The 24,620-nt window shown below is 35.9% G+C and overlaps 1 protein-coding gene across 6 annotated transcripts in view; it reads right to left on the bottom strand.

The window, feature by feature from the left end:
* Positions 1 to 24,620, bottom strand: part of Ankrd17 (ankyrin repeat domain 17) — a 116,494-nt gene that overhangs the window by 80,874 nt on the left and 11,000 nt on the right. For all 6 annotated transcript variants that reach the window (XM_005392762.2, XM_005392763.2, XM_005392764.2 and 3 more), the window contains exon 2: positions 4,509 to 4,662. In XM_005392762.2, the coding sequence (XP_005392819.1) occupies positions 4,509 to 4,662 (154 nt within the window). The remainder of the gene's footprint in view (positions 1 to 4,508; positions 4,663 to 24,620) is intronic.

The raw sequence follows: 24,620 nt of genomic DNA, 5'->3' as shown, positions 1-24,620 counted from the left end.
CAGAATCTTTGAAAAAACTAGAAAGTGTTTTAAAATCTAAGTATTTATGAAGCCACAATAAATGGGTTATGTAACCGACTTAACACAATAAACTGAAACATGACTACAGTACCAAAGAGAAACCAGGTAATCAGCCTAAAATCACTAAAGAATTGGAAGTACCAGATGCAGGTATGAGGTTTTGCTTGTAAAACAGGGAGGGTTGAAGAGTTGGTGATTATTCTCTAAAACCACCAGACTTGGGATCGAGAAGGAAGAGATGAAGGACTAAACAGAAAATAAGGGCTAAGTGAATATAAACATCTACATAATGAGGAATAAAATCCTCATCCCTTCTCACTCTCAGCTCCAGAAGTCTGGAGATCAGGTTTGCTGTTCATGAGACAAAAAATGGCAGATGTGTCTCTCAAGAAACTGAACACAGAGAAAAGATCTCAAGATACTGACATACTGGGTGCTGTCAAAGAAATAAAAGAGTCTCTTGTGTAATCACTGCTAGAAATCCAAAATGTTGCCAGCATTAAATGTCCTACACAACTCTTGGGACTAAGAATTTCACAGATTTCACTCCCATGATAAAGGCATGGTTGACCTAAAGAGATTATCCTTACGGACCGAAAACATGAACTCATGAAAGGCAGAGAGATTTCTGAGGCTGGTTGGAGATAAGAAAGTCAGACATTTAGAGAACAAGGACTCTGTGGAGCCGTGTATCAAGGAATGTGATCAACTACAAAGAAGTGACAGCCTGCGATCTCAGTCCTACAACTGCAAAGTGAATTTGGCTGCAGCATTAATGAACTTAAGAAGTCCACTTTTCCTCACAGCCAAAAGATGAGCACACAGGCAATTTTAGCCTAGTGAAATCTTGAGCAAAGACCACAACTATCTGTACCATGTGTTGATGTCTGATACATAAAAACTAAGAGATAATAAATGAGTATCATTTCACATGGCTATTTTTAAAATAAACTGTTCTGCTGTAATAGAAACCAAAACATGCTTCATGATGGAATGCAAAGTTGACAGAACATACTTGTAAATTTCCCAATTTAACTTTTTATGTCATTGTTATTGACTACCAAAAGAACCCAGTGATCACTAGCCATCTGATGGAAATCCTGTGAGAAAAGACAACCAAAGGTATAAAAGATAACATCAAAAAGTACAATTCCTCACAATGAATGTATTTATTATGTATTATATACATATACTAATAAAAAATAAGATCAAAATTTTAAAATATTATAAGCTCCAAACTAAAGTTTTGGGGAAGAAGAAAGAGGGACAAATGGCACAGAGATAGGGAAAAATCATCAAGGCTTTCAATCATTACACTACAAACTGGAAGACAATAGAGTAGTAACTCCAAAAGTCTGAAGGAAAATGATTCTTAAACTATAATTTTATACACAATGACATCAAAAAAAGTAAGAAAAATTTTTAGACAAGGCCTCAAAAATTTTACCTTGTATAATACTATCAAAAAGATATGTACTGGATGCCTAAACCTGTCCAATCTCAACAGCACAAAGAGAAACAAGACAGTACTATGTTATACATAATAAAATACACAGCAATGTGAATGACTGCTGCCAGTAAGAAACCTGAATCAGTCAAATATCTGGATCCACACTGTGGTTTACAGAAATACAACACATAGCCAGGCACGGCAGCACATGCCTATAATCCACCACTCTGGGAGGCTGTGCCAAGAGGACCATACATGTAAGTAAAGGCTGGGCAGCTTAGTGAGACCCTATCTCAAAAAACATACATATGGTTTATAAAAAGGGGCTGGGAATGTAGTGCAGTGTGAAGGCCTTGGTAGCACAAAAAGAAAAAAAAAAAAAAAAACAAAAGAAAACACAACACAGAGTGGTACAATGGTAAAATCCATGAAGTGGGATAAATGACTTTCTTTGACAAATTTTAAAAAAAAGAGAAACTATTTTGGTTAAAGAGCAACATTTGAAAACACATGAACCTTGTTTGAATGTTGACTGAAACAAATCAACTGAAAAGAAATAATAACTGGGAACATCTGAATACTGGCAGGTTCTGGCAATGATGGAGAATTTCTACTACTTTTTTCTTTGGATCTGCAGTAGTACATATGGCTTACAAGTCCTTGGAGACACACAATCAGACTGAAATTCATGTTGGTGGTAATGGATAAAAATGAGGCAAGCCTGACCAGTACCGACAGAAGTGGTTGCTGGGTAACAGACACACAATGGGTTTGTTATAGTATGCTCTTTACGTTTCTGTGTGAAATGTTCAGTAAAAAGTGGGAGGAGGTAAAGGAGGGAGGAAAGTGAAAGACCCAAAGTGAGGAAGAAATAAGAGAGGTTAGCTTATTGACTAATCTACAAAGAAAAAAAAGGGAATAGATAGAAAAACAAGAAATATGAAACAACTGTTAGCATCCTATATATAAAAGGCACTCTACCTGCAAAAGCGTTCAACTGAAATCTGCTTTCACATAGCATTTGTGACCTGATTCTGCTTCTTCTGGTCACAGAAAACACATCCCTCTTCTGCTTGTTAAGTCTTTTTTGCTAAAGACAATTTATTTGAAGGTGGAAGAAAAGAGGAAAGAGAGAGATGACAGATAGCTATTCTGGACGAGTAAGGATTATTCAAAAGTGAAATACTCCTTGATAGTCTTTTTAAAACATCTGAAGAGCAATATATTTAACCTGAGTTTTCCCTTTTCAGGAGCAATAATTATTGCCTATTCCTCTTTTGCTGTTTTTAAGTAATTTAATAATTTCCATTTCTCTCACAAACTTCTATGGCAATATAAAGTTTCTGGCAAAGCTAAAGTATGCTTCTACTATTCAATATAAATAGTTTTCTACAGTCAAGGAGAAGACCTTCCATAGCTCTTACTATGGATTTTCTTTTTTAATTTGGTCAAGATCCTTTTAATGACGTATTCCAGAATGTAACTCAGAACAGAAATCGAGTTCATCCATGAAGCCCTAAAGTATTTCTATGCTGTGTTACAAGGTATTTATTAAAAGGAGTAACCAGGCATGGTGGTGCACAACGGTAATCCCAGCACTCGGGAGGCTGAGGCAGGAGGATTGCTCTAAGTTTGAGGCTACCCTGGGCAACAAAATGAGGTCCAGGTCAGCCTGAACTGTGTAGCAAGACCCTGTCTCAAAAAGACAAAATGAATAAACAAACACCAACAGGTACTTTTTATGCTATAATAAAATACTTAGATGCACTGCATGTACAATGCATAGCACATCAGGGTTTTGGTTTTTTGTTTTTACATAATGGTTCTTAAACCACGAATAGTTAATGTTCACAGAACATTTACGTCTATTTTTTAATTTGAGAAAATCTATGGCTTTTTAAAACAACTGTAGAGATTCAGAGTTATCATCACCACATGTTTAAGCATATTACATATAAGGCACTAACTCCCTGGTGCACATCTAATGCCTAATTAAAACACTACTGCTATGGGGATAATCCAATCAACCTTTACAAAAGAGGATGAATGCTGCACTCTACAAGGTTTCAAGACAGGGCCTATACCAAAAACTGGGGGGAAATGTACACAGGTATTGTTATTCATGACAGTTATGTTCTGTGAAGTTGCTGCATACTGATTAGGGCCTGTAATCCCAGCATTCAGGAGGCCCAGGCAAGAGGACAGTTGTGAGTTTGAGACCAGCCTAGGTTACAAAGTAAGTTTAAGGACAGCCTGAACTGCATCGTGAGACCCTGTCTCAAAAAGGCAAAACAAAACAAAGCCAAAAAACCCCCTCTGAATTAGAAAATACTGAACCACTGCTCCTAAGAGAAATACAGGTATAGGCTAGTGCAACCCTTGGTCCAAGTAGTTGCATTACAACCTTGTTTGATGTGTTTGTTTTAACATGTCTTATTAAATATGAATTGATTAATTAACATTGAATTCATGAGCCAATAACACTATGATCAAAGCTTAACTAACACACACTTCCTTTGTAAAGCACATGACAGCGCTCTCTTACTATAACACTGGACAGCACTGCAACATGATGCTCAGAGGCCATTTTTAAGAGTAAAGTCATAAAAAACAAAAAACTGGAAAATGTGCCACTGAACAGACTGTTAAAGGACATGTGTTTATAACAAAAGCACTGAAACAAGAAAGCAGAACAAACCTTACTCTACCCTTAAATGGGAACACATAGATATGACAACTCAAAATTTTTGCTGTTTTCTGTTTATTCTGTGAGTATTGATTTGGGAGTTACAAGCACTTTTTTTTTTTTTTTTTTTTTCCTTTTTGGAGACAAGGTTTCACTATGCAGTTCAGGCTGGCCTTGAACATAGTTTGTAGCCCAGGCTGGCCTGAAACTCACAGCAATTCTCCTACCTTAGTTTCCCGAGTGCTGAGATTACAGGCATGCACCATCATGCCTGGCCAATTGTGTGATAATGAAGCTTGTGGTTTTTATGAATAATAAGATAGATTCTTACTCTGTAGAGGTTAGACATACCTGCTGCTTCCAGCAAAGCTTCCAGTCTGGCCTGCGTCTCTGGATCTACGGTCCTGAGGTCTGCACCATCAGCAGTGCCCGACAAGAGCAACTTGGAAGCCGTCTCCAGCATTGGATTTTCCAATTCATCCTGATCCAAAATAAAAGATTCCACCTAGAAAACAAATAGAAAAAAGGGAACAAAACAGAAAGAGGAAGAGGGAAGAGAAGCAAAAGATAGAGGACAGGGAGAAAAAAAAATTTGTAATATAATTACCCATGAATAAATAAAATGGCAAACCTAAACATATTCTACAGGATGTCTAACTCATCTCTTAACTAAAGACTGAATTTGTGAAGAATTTAAGAACTTATTATTCAACTGTAGCCTAATTTTTTAATTAAAACCATACATAGTCTTTTCATTTTATTGTGGTTATGAACTGCATAGGAGTTTATTAAGTTAATGCTTTTATATCAGCACCTTAAACTGCTTACTGTCAGGATCCTTTGATACACTTGTGACATTCAGGCTATTAGACATAATTAAAAAATGCCATATTCACTAATATCATCACTGATCATCATGACTCATTTCATCAGAAAAGATGCTTTGTTATTTTTTGTGTGTGGTGCTGGAGATTGAACCTAGGGTGCCTAGGGCCTCTAGGGCCTTGTGCATACCATCAAGTATGGTACTACTGAGATACAATTCCAGCCCAGGAAACGTCTTTATTACAAAACTATCACGTGTAGGCAAGTAAGCGTTTCACAATTTTAATTTGTGCTTTTAAGAAATTTTTGTGAGTGCCAGGCATGGGGGCGTATACCTGCAATCCCAGCACTTGGGAGGTTGAAGCAGGAAGGTCACTGGGAGTTCGAGGCCAGCCTGAACTACACAGTGAGTTCAAGGCCAAAACCAAAACCAAAAACCAAACAAAAATTGTCGTACTGGGGACTGAACCCAGGGCCTTGTACAGGTGAGGCATGGACTAAATCCTTGGCCCTTTTTACTATTATTTTGAGATAGTGGGAATTAAATTCAGGGTCTTTGAACTGAGTATATCCGTAAAACTTTTTAAATATTTTAAAACTTGAGACAGGATCTTGTTAAAAATCACCAAGTTGCCCAGGCTGGGTAAACTTTCAATCCTTCTACCTCAGCCTCCTAGAAAGCTGAAATATTTTGAGACAGGGTCTCACTAAGTTACCAGGCTAGTTTCAAACTTACCTTCCTCCTGTCTCAGACTTCTGAGTAGCTGAGATTATAGGCATGGACCACTACCCCAGATGTAATTTTTAATTGACTGAAAGCTTCAATTTGTTGTTTTGTTTTAGAGACAGCGTTTCATCATGTATTTGAGGCTGACCTTGAACTCAGAGATCCACCTTGCCTCAGCCTCCCAAGTGGTGGGATTACAGACAAGCACCCCACATCCAGCTTGAAATTTAAGTTTATCACCAGAAACAAATACATTCAGTTTAAGGGCAGACTCAGTGAGGGAGGAGAATCGGTGCAAGCTCAAGGTCAGCCTGGGCTACAAGGTGAGTTCAACACCAACCTGAACTACACAGTAAGACCTTGTCTCAAAAACTTAAATAGGCTCACATTAATCATTCTTGTGAATGTTTACCAAATATCCAAGTTTGATAACCACAGTCTGATGGCTACACTTTGTAGTAAAAGTGGCATTTCATGGGAGGCGGGAGAGGGCTAATTTACCTTACATCTCAAAAAAAAAAAATAGTATTAGTACTTCTCCAGATATGATGGATTTTTAGACACAACAGAATTGCCTATGTGTATTTCTTATTTTGTCATTCTCAGCAACACTGAAAAGATATATACACTCAGAAGTAAGTTTTCACACCCCACCCAGACATCTGAGATGGTCTTGGGGACTAAGGGGCCTACGAAGTGTGTGTCGAGAAACACTAACCACGAACAGCAGCAAATTCAAATCAAGACATGTGAAGAGACAACATATAATCCCCGAGATGTGAGAGAAAGGTAACATTCCCTATATCACAGTGCTACTTACAAAGAGATTTAGTAAATATTTTTTTCTGTTTTCTAATAAAAAGTTGATACTTATTATATAAAACACCATTAACATGGTCTGAAGAAATTTATTTAAAGCCTAAGGTACTTCTAACATAATAAATAAAAACAGATATAAAAGTAATTCATAACCTAGAGCAAAAAATCATGCACATATCTAGTACCCAGAAGTTCGGGAATAAGAAAAGCACTTTAAGAAATAAATTTTTAATTGTCAGAATATCAGAACCCTGACTTTCATCTTTGAAAGTCGTATCTAGTAACCATGTTGTTTTTTGTTTTGTTTTTCATCTCTCTGCAGTTCAGGCTGGCCTTGAACTCATTACATAGCCCAGGCTGGCCTGGAACTCCCAGCATTCCTACCGCCTCAGCCTTCTGAGTGCTGGCATTATATGTGTACACAACCACACCAGGCAACCATGCTGCTTTTAATCAAAACATACTTAATACTAAATGAGATTTCTAGTATTTCAAAAGGCAAACAGATATAAAACAGAAAATTGTCTATAAATATATTTTAAAAATTCAGAGAATTTTAAATTACATTAAAGTCAAAAACATCTGTTAAGATATAATGAAGATAAAAATATAAGAACTTTTTAAAAATATAAGTTAAATTTCAAGGCAGAAGTAAAAGCATAATAAAGCAAGAATTACATAAGCTAACTAGATAAGTGTTATAGTTTAGTAAGATTGAAGTGTTATACTTCCAGAAGCAGACTTTTGAGCACTGTTTGAAATCAGAACTAAAAAAAATCTTCCTATCTTGAATAAAGTACAAAGTATGAGTCTTTCTGAACAAAAAGCTGTTTCAAATGAAATTTCTTTTGTTAAAATATCTATAATCATTTCAATCCAATGAGAGAAGAAAAAAGGTAAAGAAAGGAAATATGAACATAGGCACAATAAACAGATAAAGATGTGACTATTACCTTTTGTTTTGTTATGTTTTGTGTTTTTTGAGAGCACGTCTCACTACACAGTTCAGGGTGACCTTGAACTCATTACATAGCCTAGGCTGGCCTCAAACTTATGGCAAAAAGCCTCAAAGAACAATACTGTATAAGGTTAACTGCCAAATTAAAGGGGCTAAATCTGACCAAAGGAGATCATGCAAGCAGAAAAAATAATATTGACCAAAATAACTGACTTATGTAAGAGTAGAGGAACACAGAATATGGTGCTGGCACAAGTATAAAATTTCTTTGTGATAGAACACAGCACTGCAGGAACAGTCTGAAGGTAAGTCAGGTTACAAGCAGATATTAAACTTCAGCTAAAAGTGGTTTTCTAACACAAAGCTCCCTATGCTACACTGTGAAAATTTACTAAGAAAACTGCGTCTCAAGGGATACTGAGTGCTCACTTCAGCAGCACACATACTTAAAGGGATACTGAGTGCAGAAGTATTTCCTTTCTTAGACTAAATTTCTCTGCAAAAAAGATGGCTGACAGGCATAGATGTGCAGCTGGTTAGGAGTAACAGCTCATCTTCCACAGAATAGCAGGACAACATGGCTGACACTTAGTTGTATACTTCAAAATAGCTAGAGGAGACTTTGAATGCTCCAACACAAGAAAATGATATACACTTGAGGTAAATGTACCAGTTATTCTGATCAGATCAATACATTGTTTAGGTACTAAAATATCATACTGTACACCTCATGTATGAGTACATCGTCAATTAAAAACTGAAAAATTGTTTTAAATTCATTATTCTTATGTGTAAAACTTGATAGCTTCAAAAACTAAATTCCAATGACTACAATTCTATATAGAGTGCTTTAAAGGGAGAGGGTAGGATAATCAGAATGAAAGAAAGTAGGAATAAATATTATTTCTTCCCTACCCTTGGTTTAAGATTAATGAAGAATGAGCTAATTTTAAGGACACAGGACCCAAAGGCCTAGGCAAGGATACTGCTACAGCTATTTTTTGTGTGACCTAAGCAAGCCTAGGCACTTATTCTGCCTTTTTCTTCCACAGATTTACTATACATATTTTTCTATGTTCTACAGAAAAGGGACTTTGGTTTACTCACATGTACTTTTCACGACTCAAGTTAACTACTTAACAAAAATCTGTAAAGTAGTTCAAATTTACCAGTCTTCCCTTTTAAGACTCTAAAAGACTGTAGGGTATCTGGAGAAAGACAAATACACATACTAAATACAATTAATGGCATATTTTATAGAGGTAATAGGGGATACAGAAAAGTCTTACATTAGCAGGTGGAACAAAATGCTATCTTAATTTATTTATTACACATATTTATTGCACACATTCTATGAGCAAAAAATATATAATAGTAAATTACAGGAGATACAGAGTCATATAAAAACCAATCCTACTATCTAGAAACCTTTCTTTAATGAGGGGGCGTACAAGTGAGCAGTAATATAGGGTAAAAAGTAAATAAGACAATGAGAGAATAAAAAGGTATATGTTTCAGAGAGAAAGCAGAAGAAAACTTTCTCCTTTAGTATCAATTTTTCTTCCAACTAGAGAAGCAAGGATGTGGTTCAATGTTAAGGTGTGTACTTAGCATGTACAAAGCCCAGATTTGATACCCAGCACTAAAAAATTAAAAAACAAAACAAAAACAAACAAACAAAAAAAATTCAGTACTGTTATTCCAGTTGGAAAATAAACTGGAATAAGTCAAGAGACTAAGAAGATAAAAACTTACAAAAATTAATCTCCTGTTCAACACCAAACCAAATTATGAGACTACAACCTTCTCTACCCTGTCACCAGTAAAGGCAGTTCAGACTAAAACTGAAAGCTAACTCATTTTTATGATACAATTTCTACTTTAAAAATAATTCAATTTGAATCACAAGTTTGACAGCATAAACATTAAAAATGGTCTAATAAAAAATGTAAATAGTTTTTTCTTTTCTTTTTAGCAGTGCTAGAGATCCAACTAAGGGCCTTGTCCATGCTATGTCACCTCTCTACTTCTGAACCCTTTTCTATTTTCTTTAAATGAAATACAGAAATAACTTTTCTCTGTGTGTGTACTTTGCTTTCTGAGACAAGGTGCTGCTATGTCATTCAGGCTGGTCTCCAATACTCAGAGATCCTCCTGCCTCAGCACCCCCACCAAGTGCTAGAATCACAGGCATGTGCCCCCACATGAAGCCACACAGGTAAGTAAAAAAGGGAGGGAAAAAAAGAGCAAAGGGATGTCTCAGTTTATCTCCTAAGGAAAAAGCTATCAAAATAATGAATATTTAAAGGATGATAAGTTAAAGTTATTTTGGAGGTGTTGTTTTAAACAGCAGTTATTTTATGAAATGATAATCACACAGTTCAATCTCATCTAATATAAAGAACCATCAAAATGCATAAAAGAGGGAAAAAATTGTAGGAGCCTTAGAAATCATAAGTTCAATTCATTGTTACAGCTGAGAAAAGAGAACTATAGTGACCCTTATTTAAGTGACAGGTTTTGGAAGTTGAGCCAGGCAGCCAGTTATCTAATTAATTGTGGTAGTTTAATTTCCTTGTACCAGAAAATTAACACTGGAATAGTTCAGTGTTTGAACTTCCATACTACTCTAAACAAGCTAACTTTCTGTCATTGAGGGACCAGACTGTCCCCACAAGAACCACAGAAACAGGACAACCCAATTTTCATCTGGAAATTTGCAGATGAAAATAGTACGGAACAACTGTGAACATCAGCATTACATTTAAAGCTGCTCCTCAAGACAGGCATATTATCTCTTACACACTAGAGGATATTCCATTTTGTAGGTTAATTCCAAAGGTTAAGAATATTCTGATTATTTGGACATCATACAAACTCCACTCAACAAATATCCATCACCAATTTACATACCATGTTACAGCAAAGCAAATAATGTACCTAGCCTCTGTACAACGAAAATGCAAAAAATATTTTATGACCAATACTTTCCATAAATACACAATATGGAAAGACTGTGCAAACAACTATCAAATAAGTATAAAAGAAGTACTAAGGATATAGTAATGCAACAACTGTGCAAAGGAATGGAAAACAGCTCTGATTGAAAGTGGTAAAATGATGCTTAAGGAAAATAGGGTTTTCTAATACTTGGCTTTGAAGTTTAGAATTTACATTATAAGCTAGTGAAGGATTTAAACATTCAGGCAAATAGTGTTTTAGGACAACAAAGAGACCAGGTCAAAGTTGGTTTTTGTTATTGTTTGTGTGAAGTTTTCTGTTGTGGGGCTGTTTTGGGGCAGGTGCTGGAGATAGAACCCAGGACCTCATATGTGAGCTCGAAAGGTGACTACATACAGATACGATACCAGAGACAAAGGAACCTACTAGAAATTTATCTCAATACATCACATGCAAGGTTATGTGAACAGAGAAAGCAGGAAAAAGGGTTGTCTCTGAGGACAGACACACTTGAAAAATTAGAACGCTGGAAATCCCTTAATTTGGATATCCTGGTGCTCAACACCCCTCCATTCCACCATGTCACCCCTACCCATCATTTTGTTACTGTTTCTGTTGTTCTGGAAACTCTCCTGTCCACTTATCATGGAATTTCAAGATGGTAATCTGAATTTACACCAATACTATATATTTCAAGAAAGGCAACCTAAATCTTCACTAAATCCCAAATATTTTACAACATACCTAACAAGAAAAATGTAAGGCCCACATGAGAAGGCTAAAACTTCACTGAAAGTCATACAAGAATAGTTGAAGAAATGGAGAGGCATACTGTACTCCTGGATGGAAAGACTCAATAGTGTAAAGACAGCAGTTCTCCCCAAATTAATCTTAAATTCAATGCACTTCTGATCAAAGTTCCAAAAGGATTTTGAGTGGAAAGTTCATCTGGAAGAAAAAATACACTAGAATTGCCAATTTTTTTTAAAAAAAAGACAATGGGGAGGGTTGCCTACCAGATGTCAGATATAAAATGACAATAATCAAAATAGTAGAGTACTGAATCAAAGAACACACATATTTAGGATTTTAAAAACATGGCACAGGTGCTATCCCAAGATATTAGAAGCAAACTGTAGCACTCAATAAATTATTCTGGAATAATGGTTATAAGGCTGGAATAATAGTTAATCAGGTGTTAGGGCCTTATCATAAAGTATAAAAAAAGTCCAGGCAAATTAAAATCTCATAACACAATAAAACAAAGTAGTAGAAAAAAACAGAAGAGATATCACTCCTATAATATTGTAGGTAAGAAAGCTTTTCTGGAAAGTCATGAAACCCAGAAAATTGGAAAAGAAAACGCTGATGGATTTTGATGTTATAAAAATAAAATCCAGGATCCTGGAACTTAACAGCACTGCATTTGCCCCCACCAACTCAGTGCCGATGAATTCCACATCCTGGCCATGTCCTCCAGCAGCTCTGAGCCTCCTGTGTGCTTCGTTTCCCCTCAGAACAGAGCAGCAGAAGCACTGACTCACCTGATCTTAGACAAGGCCAGTGCAAAGAGAGAGAAGGTTGACAGCCCCAAGAAAAGATCAAAGCTATTGTAAACTACAAAAACAGCACGGAGTTTTACTCCGACAGTGACTCCCTCCAAATGGTGGATAGAGCTGGAGAAGAAATCCAGTGCAGCACCTGCCACATTTGAGAGTGTTTAATCAGGAGCCATCTGGGGAAGGGGTTAATTCTACTAAGACCCAGCCACAGAACAACTACAGAACAGCTGCACTTCAAGGTTTCCACTGTTACCCTCCCACAGTGACTGGGTAAGAGACAGCTACAGGAGACAGCTGCAGAGAGTGCAGGATAGGCACAGATGCCCACAGAGGTTTAACTTCAAGCCTGGAAGGACACAGGCCCTGCTCTGATAAGAAGCCAAGTCTGACCTGTGCAGCTCCCAGAGGTGGTACAGGCACTAAGGAAAGCCATCTGCTTAAACCTTCACTCTGCTGCCTACATCCAGCACAGAGATCAGGGATGTGATTACTTTCCTCATCTACCAAGCGATCTAGGACAGACTTCCACTTGGAAGACCACCAAAGCCTGAGTAACAAAAAGACAGGGGCCTCTGGAAGGGATGCACCACACAAACCCAAAGGTCATAAAGCTAGGAAGCTAGGCACAGAAAACCATGACTTACTGGTTTCTAAGACTGCATGAAGATCCTAGAAAGAAACCACTCATTCAAAAATACCAAGAAAGACTTTTCTGGACTCATTTATTTTGTTGTTATTTTGAAACTTCAGTTTTTTTCTGTTAAATTTTTTTTTTCCCTTTTCAATTCACCCTTGGCTTTATCTTTTTTCTTTATTTGTTTCTTCTTTTCTGTTCTTCTTATCTAATTCTGTAAGAGTCTTTATCTCACTTTTTTCTCTTATCTTCCATTAACTGATTTTTCAAATTATACTTTTTTCATTCTCCCAATCCCTACTCCCCCCTTTTTACTAGTATAACCATTAAGCTTTAATAATCTTTAGATAGTTAAGGCTACACTACTACTGTTGAATTATTTTGTTTATGCAGGTGTCACTGTTGCATTTAGTAGATATTTGCTATATGTCAATATTTCGTAGATCTCTTTTCTATGGTTAAGGGTTCCACATTATTGGTTCTTATGGTGTATCAATATCCAGTTTATATTTGATGCTATTATTGTTGCTGATATTGTTCCTACTGGCAGGGTTGCAAAGCTATTGCTATTAATTAATTCTCTCAAGAACCAGGCATGGTGACACACACTGAGGGAAGAGGCTCACTATAAGTTCAACACTAGCCTAAGCTGCACCGTGATTTCAAAGCCAGTGTGAACTGTATGTAAGAACCTGTCTCAAAAAAACACACCAAAAGGGGGAGAAGGAAGGGAGGAAGGGAGGGAGGGAGGGAGGGAGGAAGGAAGGAAGGAAGGAAGGAAGGAAGGAAGGAAGGGAGAAAGAAGGAAGGGAGGAGGATTGATTCTCTCTGTAGGCCAATATCTGGATTGTCTTTGTGTCATTAACAATACTAGAGTCAACTCCTAGAGAACTGGTGCTGGGCCAATTATACTGCCATCTCCCCTCCAAATTAACAAAAATGGCTGGATTTTGGAACAGAGGCAAAGTCCTACAGTTAGCCATGCCCACAGTACATCACTAAAAAGAATGCCCTCATCTTTCCACTATGATCAATCTATGCATTTAACACACACACACACACACACACACACACACACACACATACACACACACAAAACAAAGCAACCAAATGCCTCCAAAAACTCCCACTCCCCACAAAGCTGATCCATGACAGATTGATGAGGAGGAAATCAAAAGATACAGAGCTGAATTATTCAAAATAATACAATAGGAGATAAAAAAACAAATCACTAAGGTGCTCAATGAGCTCAAGCAAGATGTAACTGAACAGATAACAGACTTCATAAAATGATCAACAAGTTTACAGAATACAATAATAAAAACCTAGTTGAGCTAAAACAAAATATGTAATACAATACAGTGGTATCTTGGTTTATGAACTTAATTCCTTCCATGATTCTGGTTGCAAAACAAATTGGAGGAGAACTGAATCAAATTCAATAGTTAGGTTCAATGTTGACCTTCTGGGGAGATCTGATTTGGTTCTCAACCAATTCAGTTTGTGACAAGAAATGTGGAATGAATTGTTTGTGAAATGAGGTACCACTGGTACATGAATGACCAATTTAACCAATAATTAGAGTCTATGAAAGGATATCAAACAGAAATCTGGAAGATTCAAAATTCTATTGGGAATATGGACAGCAAAAATGACCAATTTGAGGACAGAGTGAAAGAACTAGAAGATAGGGTGACATCAGTGACCATCTACTCAGAGATACCCTGAACATAACTGAAATGAAAATGGATCCAAGAGCTGCTACATGACATAAAGAAGACAAATCTAAGATTAATCAGAATCACTGAAAAATCAAAAGACAGCACAACTGGCACAAAAAACTTGTTTACAGGTATAATAGAAAACTTTCTGAATCTCAGGAATAAATTTTACACACACACAAGGGAGGAATATAGAACCCCAAATAGCCAAGCTCAGAAAAGAACCTCTGTGTAATACATCAAAATCCTGGAAGTGTAACAAAAGTTGTAAGAGAAAAGCAATGAATTACTTTTAAAGGAAATTCCTTAAGAATTACAATAGACTCAACATAAACCTTAAAGACCAGGCAAACCTGGAGTGAAGTATTTCAAGCCCTAGAAGAACTTCATCGATATATCCTGCAAAAGTATCCTTCAAATTCGAGGGAGATATAAAGCCCTAATGTGACAAGGTTCAACTTAAATTCATGACCACCAAACAAGCATCCCCCAAAATTCTCAAAGCTGTCCCAGAAAGAAACAAGGAGGCCAATAATGCCAAAAAAGTACAGACCAATCTCTTTAATGAGCACAGATGTAAAAATCCTCAACAAGATACTGGCAAACAGAATGCAACAAGTCATCAAGAAAAGATCATACATCATGACCAAGTAGGCTTTACCCCAGGGATGCAGGAATGTTTCAACGCATGCATATTAATGAATATATCACATTAACAGAAGCAAGAACAAAAATCATATGATCATCTCAGATGCAAAAGAGAAGAAGCCTTTGAAAAAATTTAATATTTATTTATAAAATCCCGAAGTAGTATAAAAGGACCTTACCTTAACCTGTAAAAGCTATTTAAGGCAAGCTTAATGCCAACACAGGGGAAAAGCTGAAAACTTTCCCTCTAAAATCAGGAGCAAAACAAGGATGTCACTAAAACCACTTCTTTTAAATGTAGTGCTTGAAACACTACCCAGAGCAATGAGGCAAAAGAAATAAAAGGGATATGTAACAGGAAAGAAAATAAGTCAAATTATCATTATTTGTAGTGACATGATCCTCCACATAGAAGACCCAAAAAATTCTGCCAAAAGATGCCTAGAATAACCAAATTCAGTAATACAGCAATTTAGAAAGTCAATACACAAAAATCAATAACATCCCTGTACAGCAATAGTGAACTCTCAAAAAAAAAAAAAAAAAACAACAAAAAAAAACTCTGGAAATCAATACTATTCACAATGGTATCAAAAAAAATAATATACTCAGTAATTAACTTAAGGCAGTGATACATGCATACCCATGTTTATAGCAGCAGAACTCATAATAGCTAAATCTTGGAAGTGGCTTATATGTCCATTAGCAGATGAATGGATAAAGAAAATGTGGTATTTATACATAATGAAGTACTATTCTGCCATAAAAAAGATAAACACATCATTTGTAGGAAATGGATGCACCTTGAGCAATGTACCAAATACAACTCTGTAGGTTTTTCTTTTTATTTATCTCCTTTTTACAGATTAGGAATGAGAAGGAAAGAGGAAGGAAGGGAGAGAGAGGGAGAGAGAGGGACAGGGTGGGACAGAGAGAGAGGGAGGAGGAACTATATATCACTAAAAATGGTTAAAATATTAAGTTTTATGTTCTATATGTTTTGTCACAATAAAAGCAAATAAAAAATGGAAAATCATCATCACTGGTTTGCATTATTATTCAATAACTAAAATTTGAGGAACAGATTTTAAAAATCAATTGTAAAGAAATATTAGTATCACTAATTCTTTTAAACTCAATAAACAGAAAAACATAAATGCCCATTTTAAGAATCCTAAAATTTTAAAGATGAAAAGGACCTTAAACATTATATAGATAAATGCTCATTCAGAGTTCCCTGTGAACTCTTGTATCTTTTTCTAACTATGAAGTTTTATGTCTCAATGATCTTGTCTCTTTAACTCTATTACTTTGTTATTATCTATTAAATCTAAACTTCAAACTGCTTTCCAAGAACCTAAACTTTCCATTCACGTGTGCCCTCTTTTGGATCAGTTCTCTCCTGCCCTGATCAGAGTTAACAGTGTCCATTACTCAGAGTTCTCTCTGGTCAGCCCCCTGAATATACCACCATGAATGTCTATTCCATAGTCGGCTTGCTTAAATACACGAATGCATGCCTTCTATATCATCTCTGTCTTTCTGCTTATTTGTCAAATTACATACCTAGGTAATTTTATCCATAAACACATGTTTTAACCATGACCTACTTCACCAATAATTTCTCAGCTGAATTTCAGTTCTACACTATCTAAACTGCTAAAACTTCCTCCTGGGTGTGAATAAGCACCTCCATTAAACATACACTGGTATTTTTCCCCACCCTTTCCCCCATCTCCAACAAAGTAGAACTCTCATTTTTCTCACAGTAGTTTTGCCTTTGCTATCTTCACTTCCCCACTGACTGCAACATAAAGGTAATACTGTAAGAGGGGCAAGCAAGAGTAGGGGATTTTCAACAACCTCCAATAGCCAATAGGTTGTGCACACACACACACACACACACACACACACACACACACACACACAGAGGCATGCACGCAAGTGCATTAACGATACAGTACATACATATATATGCTTAAAGCTCAAGCTCAAATAATTAAGTCAGATATGTTAAACATTCCAATTCCCTGACATGTAAATCAGATCTTATCACTTAACTGTCTGATGGCTCCCATTTCAAAATAAAAAGCCAAAGCAAAGCCTTTAAAATGCCCCCAGAAAGGCAAGGATTATTATGTTCTGGTCACTTGTGCAACACTAGGGCTAAGAACATTACAGGTAGAAATAAAATAGTTGCTGAAAGAATGACTTCCAATGTTTGGGTGAGGTCAGAGAACAACATTCTTGGCATATCAAACACAATGAGGAACAGAAAAAACTAAATTTATACATAGATGCAAAGTTCCTCACTCATCATCAAAAAAACTCATCAGAAAAAGGGCAGTCACTTTATGCTTTCTTTGTTTTGGGGAGATGCGTAAACTCAAAACAATTAAAGTATAGCACATAGTTTATATGAAAGTCACAGGACAAAAAACTTTTAAAAGAAAGGTAGTAAGATTAAAAACTTATTTCTGGAGTTATAGTTATCAATTCTAAGTGCTGGCTGTCACTGATAATAAGCCTTTTAAAGATTACTTTAAAAACTGCCTTGTAAATGACTTCACTGTGGAGGTCAATGACACCTATATAAAAATAAACTAAAAACCCTAAGAATAAAAGGAAGTATTTATGGATTAATATCCAAGCCTTATATAGACTGCAAAAGTGCATCTAGTTCCCCAAAACTTAAATGAGTGAAAAGAAGGGCTCTGAAAACTGTACCACTCAAAAAGCAACTGCAGTGTTGAAGGCATTCATAGGAAAGGCATCTATGAATAAAATTACTTCATAAAAAATGAGAATGACAATATTTTAAATTACTTAAAAATAGACACTTAAGTAATTCCTCTGTACCTTACATTTATATTTAAGGAGTGCCTATGATTATTTTTTTCACTTGATCTGATAACAAAGCTTTCCAAATTATTCAGACAACCCTTGGAAATTGTACTGCACTCTGAAAGATATCAGATGAGATCAGGCGTGTTCAGGGTGGTATGGCCGTAGTCTGAAAGGTATCATTAAATAATTCTTATTTTGGAATAATTTTACTAGACACATATAAAATGACAATCATGAAAATCCATCCTCATGAAAACAATTCTCCTTAATCGCCACTGTAATCTTACTTACTAAACAACTGACTTTGTTGTATGATAGTAGCAATAGGCATACCAAATTTGACTCACACGAATATTTACACGAAAGTTTTGCCTTCATCTTCAGAATAGAACTACTTTATAACCAGTCTAAGAAGCCAGATATGGTGACACATATCTGTAACCCTAGCACTCGGGAGGCTGAAACAGGAGGATTGCTCTGAGTTCAAGGCCAGTCTGAATTACAAAGTGAGACCTTGACTCTAAAGAACAAACAAAAAATTAGTCTAACACTGAAATATCTTAAACTGCAGAGATTGAAAATTATCAATTACATTATTAAAAGAATTTGAGCGATCTAATATATAGCATTTAGCTAATTAATTTGGACATATGTCTCAAAGATAAGTAACTTCTAGGTGGTAAGACCTGTCTGTGGCTTTAATTCATACATCCACCACAGCACTTCACATATTAAATATAATAGATAAAATGCTGATTAAATTTAATATTAAATGCCACATTTTATTTTATTTATATCACTTAAGATCCGTGAAAATATTTTTTTTTTTTTTTTTTTTTTTTTGTTTTTTTTCCGGTACCGAGAACCGAACTCACGACCTTGCGCTTGCCAGACAGGCGCTTTTGCCGCTAAGCTAAATCCCCAGCCCCCGTGAAAATATTAACATTCAATTTTCACACTCACACTAACGAAGGCTAATGTTCTGTTTGTCTGTTGGATATTCAGAAATAAGGATGCACTTTGAACAGGACCTTTTCAGGCACCAACTCCCTACCAATCACTACAGCTGAAAGCTCTACAACTGTTAAAATCTTGTACGTTGCAACAGCGTTCGGCTTCTGGAAGCATTCTATGGCAGAAGATGAACAATAACTTACTATGTAAACACCACTGAAGGCCTTTTATTCGTACAACCATGTAGTGAATACTGTTTACATTATGGAAATCAAGGTTTATGTGTTCTTTACACAGCAATATAGACCACTGTGATGTAACACAATAAATACATACTGATTTAAGTTACAAATTCTCCAAAACAGCTAAAAGCTACTATGGTTGGGGGTAAACAGAACTGAGGAGATTGTACTCAAAACTGACACAACTATAATCAAAATATTAAGAAAAACAAATAACAACTGTAATAAAAACACTACCAATTGTCCCATAAATGAATTCTTTAAAAGCACTTTCAATTGAGAACATTTAGCTAAAATGAACAAAGGTGAAAAATTCACATAAGTGAGTACACTAAGCAGTCAATGGCTTGGTGTATGTAACTATAATACTATGATAATATAATCGAGTAATTGTTATTTGGTCTAGAAAATCTAAAAATACTAGAAAATTATACATACATAAAAATCAAAACTTTTCATAAAGTTGTACCAGGGAAACAGGTGTATCTGGTAACTGAACCAACACTAAAATGTATGGCCACCCCACCTACCCAGGTTGTATATGACCACTTACATTATATAAACACTCAGAGCAGAACAGTTTTACTAAAGTAACACTGATTTTGACCCATTATCTAAATGAAAAAAACAGTATGAATTATCATTTAATTAGCAATGAAAATACCTAAATCCACATACCAAACCTTTAATTTACTCAAAAATCTCTAAGAAATTCATCTCTGTTGTCTAATGATACACAGGCAAAATGTCTTCGAAATATGTATACACAGAATTTGAACCAAACTCCATTTTTGTAAGAGAAAAAATACAACTAGATTACTGACAGTCACATGGACCCATATTAATACTTCAAGAAGTAAACTTTTTTTTTTTGAGACAGGGTCCACTATGTAGTTCAGGCTAGCTTTGAATTTTGTAGCCCAGGTTGGCCTGGAACCCCAGTGATCCTCCTGCCTCAGTCGCACAAGTGCTGGGATTACAGGCATGCATCACCATGCCCAGCTAAAAAGTAAAACTTAGTATGAATAAATTAGTATCAGAGAGAAAATTAAAAGAAAGTAAAAGATCATTTACCTCTAGTATATTACAACCTCACCCAAAGTCATGAAGGAGATTTTTTATACTCTTTTTATTGGACATCTGGCCTATATCACTCATCTTCCAACAAAATCAAAGCCATCTTTTCTCCCAACAATATCCTAATACATGTTCATGAATTATACAATAAATTAGATGAGTATAAATAAAATAAACTACATAGATCTGAAAATGTGAACATTATAGGTAAAGAACATGACCTAAAGCTTAAAATATTTAAAAAGATACTCAGCTGGGCTGGTGGCACATACTTATTATAATCCTAGCACTCTGGGAGGCTAAGGCAAGAGGATACAAAGTTCCAGTCCAGCATGGACAATTAGTACAACCCTGTCTCAAAATAAAAAGGGCTGGGTCGTAGCTCATTGCACAGACTCTGATTCTCAAACCCCAATATGGCACTAAAAAAGAAAAAAACCTTCAAGCATTTAATATGGTTACTAGTACTATTTAAAAAAAACAGTTATGGGTCCGGCCTGGTGGTGCATGCCTGTAATCCCAGCAGTACTCTGAAAGACATCTGCATGACATTCATGAGAGCTACTGCTGCAATTCTAATTTTTATCAGTTTCATTCATTTTTCTTTTTCTGTTATTTCTTTGTGTTATGTATGTGGCCTTTGCATTGAGCTACATCCCCAACATTTTTTAAAGTATTTTATTTTGATACAAAGTCCACAGGGTTTCCCTAAATCACTAAATTGCCCAGGCTGGACTTGAATTTGGGATTTTCCTGCCTCACGCTCCCAAAGCGCTGTGATTATAGGTATGTGTCAACATGCTGGGTTGTATCACTTTCTTGTATGCACTTTCTGAAACTAGAAAAACATGAAATACTGAAAATATTCTTGTTTTAACAGAGGTATGCTTATTTTTTAATCCAGCACATCTTTCATGCAAATTCTTTTTACAGAAATTAAAAAAATAAACACAGAAGAGCTTTAGTCTCTATCTGCAATAATTATGGAATAAAATAATACCACAGGAAAATTCTGTCCAACTTATTTACATACTAAAGTCTACCATAACAGATCATGTAATTTCTTCACACATTTTTTAGAAAGCACTAACCAGTTCAAATCTGTGCTTCCATTCAGCACCTAATAAAACAGTAACTATATTCTCTTACAGTTGTAAGGCGAATTGTTTTAAATCCTCTTTATTCACATCTCAGAACAGCAGAGTTGTACATTACAATTTACATTTTTTAGAATATGAATACCTGGGCCATACCCTGGGTTTTAAGGATCATTAAGAGCTCCTCAAGTGATAAGGTCAAGATTAAAAGCCATTGCTTAAAATGTGAAAATTAGTAGCCAGTGCAAGAACTGTGTATATAAGGACAAAGTAACTTATAATGAAAGGCATTTAGTCTTTGTGTCACTGGTTTTTGTTTGTAGTCAAAAATAGCACTTTATGTGCCACACAGAAGATAATTAGAATCTTTCTCTCATGCTTTCAGTTAATCAATACTTGTTTTGAAAATACTGACATGTTTTCAGCACTCTACTAGTTATTAACCAGAACTTTCACTAGGTAACTCATAGGATAACCACACGTTGCAGAAGACTACTGAATTTTAAGACAGGAATAGAAATTATTCAAACTAAAGCAAAGTGAAAAAGACTGAAAAAAAGAGACATTAAACAGAAAAAAAATTTTTTTGTTTAACTACAGGGTGTGAAGTTCTGCTTTGAACTGCTCAAGAATTATTAATAGATAATCTCAAAAGACAAAACATCCAAATTATCTATTCTATTATCTATTCATCTGTTGAAATGGTGTTAGGGGGGTTAAGATTCTTATCACACATGCATTACAATATAAAATGAATTGTAGGAAGAGTTACCTGAGCTCTAAGAGTTAAATGAGCTCCAAGAGTTAAGCAAAGCAAAAACCACAAAGAAAAAATAAACTCTTAAATTTATGTAAAAAATATCCATAATAAAAAGTAGGCAAATTCAGAGATATGTTTTATTCCATCTGCAAAGATTCACATAAATCACAAAGATCACCTCAAAAAATAAAGTCACACCTCCATTAGCAGAATGGTCAAAGGTTTTTTAAAAACTTCTTCCAATAAGAAAAGTGAAAGAGTCAGTACATAAAACTTTCAAGACTAATACAAGTAACTCTGGATAGTAACAGGTGGGACAAATAGCAAATAGGAAGTTGGTAGTGAAACAAAAAAATATCAATAGTTACATTAATGAAAACTCACTACAGTAACTAAATGGCAGATTGATTAACAAAACAGTTATCTATATACACTCTACATGAAACACACTTTAAAGACAAAGACATGTTAATAGAATTGAGAAAGACATTAAAAACAGCCGTATGTGTAGTGATTTTTTTGGTACCAGAAATTGAACTCAGGACCTTGCAATTGCCAGGCAGGCGCTTGTGCCACTCAGCTATATCCTCGGCCCAAAACCAGCTTTATGAATGGTAGTAAAACAACTAGCGTTTTTCCAATTATTATTTAATTATTAATCAATTATTAAGCACACTTAAGTCAAAACAGGGATATGCCGGACACTGTGGCACATACCCCGTAATCCCAGAATTCTGGGAGGCTGAGGCTGGAGGATCACAAGTTCAAGCCCACCCTGGACCATTTAATAACTTGGTAATACCCTGTCTTAAGATTATAAATAAATAAATACATACATACATACATACACACATACATACATACATAAATAAACAAATAAATAAATAGTAAAATAATGCTGGGATGTAGTTCAGTGTGAAGTCCCTGGTTTCAATCCTCAATTGAGGATGGGTGGGGCTTAAAACCAGGAAAAATACAAGAATACAGTGACACCTTGGTTCATGAACTGTTTTCATTTGTAAACAATTTGGTTCGTAAACAAAAGCATTTGACAAAATTTTGTTTTTGTTTGCAAACTCTCCATCAGGTAATAAACATGACTGTAGCCATCTTTTCTGCACAAACACAAACTTGGCCCATCTTTTCCAAAATTATGGAACTAATTTAAGTTTGTGAATCAAGGTACCACTGTTAGCAAAGGAAAAGACAGACATTTTACAATTATAAAAGGATCTTGCCTGCAAGATGATATAATAATTATAACTGTGGGGGCTGGGGATTTAGCTCAGTGGCAAAAGTGCCTGCCTGGCAAGCGCAAGGTCGTGAATTCGGTTCCCAGTACCGGAGAAAAACAAAAAAAAAAAAAAAAAAAAATTGTAACTGTGTACACACATAGTAAGAGTTCCAAAATACACAAAGTGAAAAATGACAAATCAAAACCCAGAAAGAATATAAATGACTTGAACATCATTAACTAACTTAATCTAACTGACATTTATGGAACACTTAATTATAGAGAACATATTCTTTTTCAAGTACCCATGGAACATTCACTCATCAAAATGTTCCACAGCTAGGGCAGAAAGCAAGTTTCAACACACTGAAAACAAATGACATCAGAGTATAGTATATTGTCTGACCATACCTTTGTAAATTGGGAGCCTGTAGTATATTGATATACTATATTCAGAAATGAAACAGTCAACATTTAAATAACCTTTATGTGCTGTCTTCATTATTTTCTTGTCCTTGGGACAAAATCCCCAACATCCACAACTTAAAAGGATGAGAAGTTTAATTTAGTTCACGGTTTGGCTCCCAGGCCAAAGCAAGATGGCCGAGGGGGCATGGTGGAGAACACAGGGCTCACTCAACCCATAGCAGCCAGGAAGCACAAAGAGGGGAAAGAAGCCAGGGAAAAGAACAAGAGTATACCTTTAAAAGGTATAGCTCAGGAACCAGTCCTCACCTCTTAACACGTCTTTTAGGGTATGTTTTAGATCTAAACCCTAACATTTCGTCTATGACAAAGAGACTCAAGTTCATCCCATTAATGCCAAAATATTTTGCTGTAAAAATCAAAAAGAAAGTTAAAATTTTTCCACCATGCAATGACACAAGGGAGAAATAAATGGATAGAAAGGAATGGGGAAAAGAAGGTCAAAACCGGCAAGGCAAATATTAAATCCCATAGTTACATGTCTAGCATCTGGGGCAACTTGTGGCAAGATGCAATTCTCTAAAAGGTTTGGGCAGCCTGGCTCTCACAGCCTTGCAAGTTACAGCCCTTACGGTCTGACTCCTGGGCTGGTTCTGCTCAGTACTGGAGCTTTCCTCAGCAGACATTCCACATTCCTTGTATCTCCAACTTTCTGGGGCCTCCACTGAACTTTTAGCTTCACATACTGCCATTACAGTGGCATACTGCCCGATCTCCCAGGTCTTCTTCTGAAATCTGGGTGGAAGCCTCCATGACTCCATTAATTCTTGCATTTTGTTTGCATGTCTGTAAAATCAGCACTCCCTAGATGATGCCAAGGTCTGCAACCAGCTTGAGCAGCAGCAGGCCACCTTGAATCATGTCTATAGTAGCCTCCGAGTGCCTAAATGACCTAAATGGGGGAAACATTC

Source organism: Chinchilla lanigera, unplaced genomic scaffold, assembly GCF_000276665.1.
Source record: "Chinchilla lanigera isolate Chin_1 unplaced genomic scaffold, ChiLan1.0 scaffold00046, whole genome shotgun sequence".
Taxonomy (NCBI): Eukaryota; Metazoa; Chordata; class Mammalia; order Rodentia; family Chinchillidae; genus Chinchilla; species Chinchilla lanigera.
This window is presented reverse-complemented; position numbering and strand designations above follow the sequence as displayed.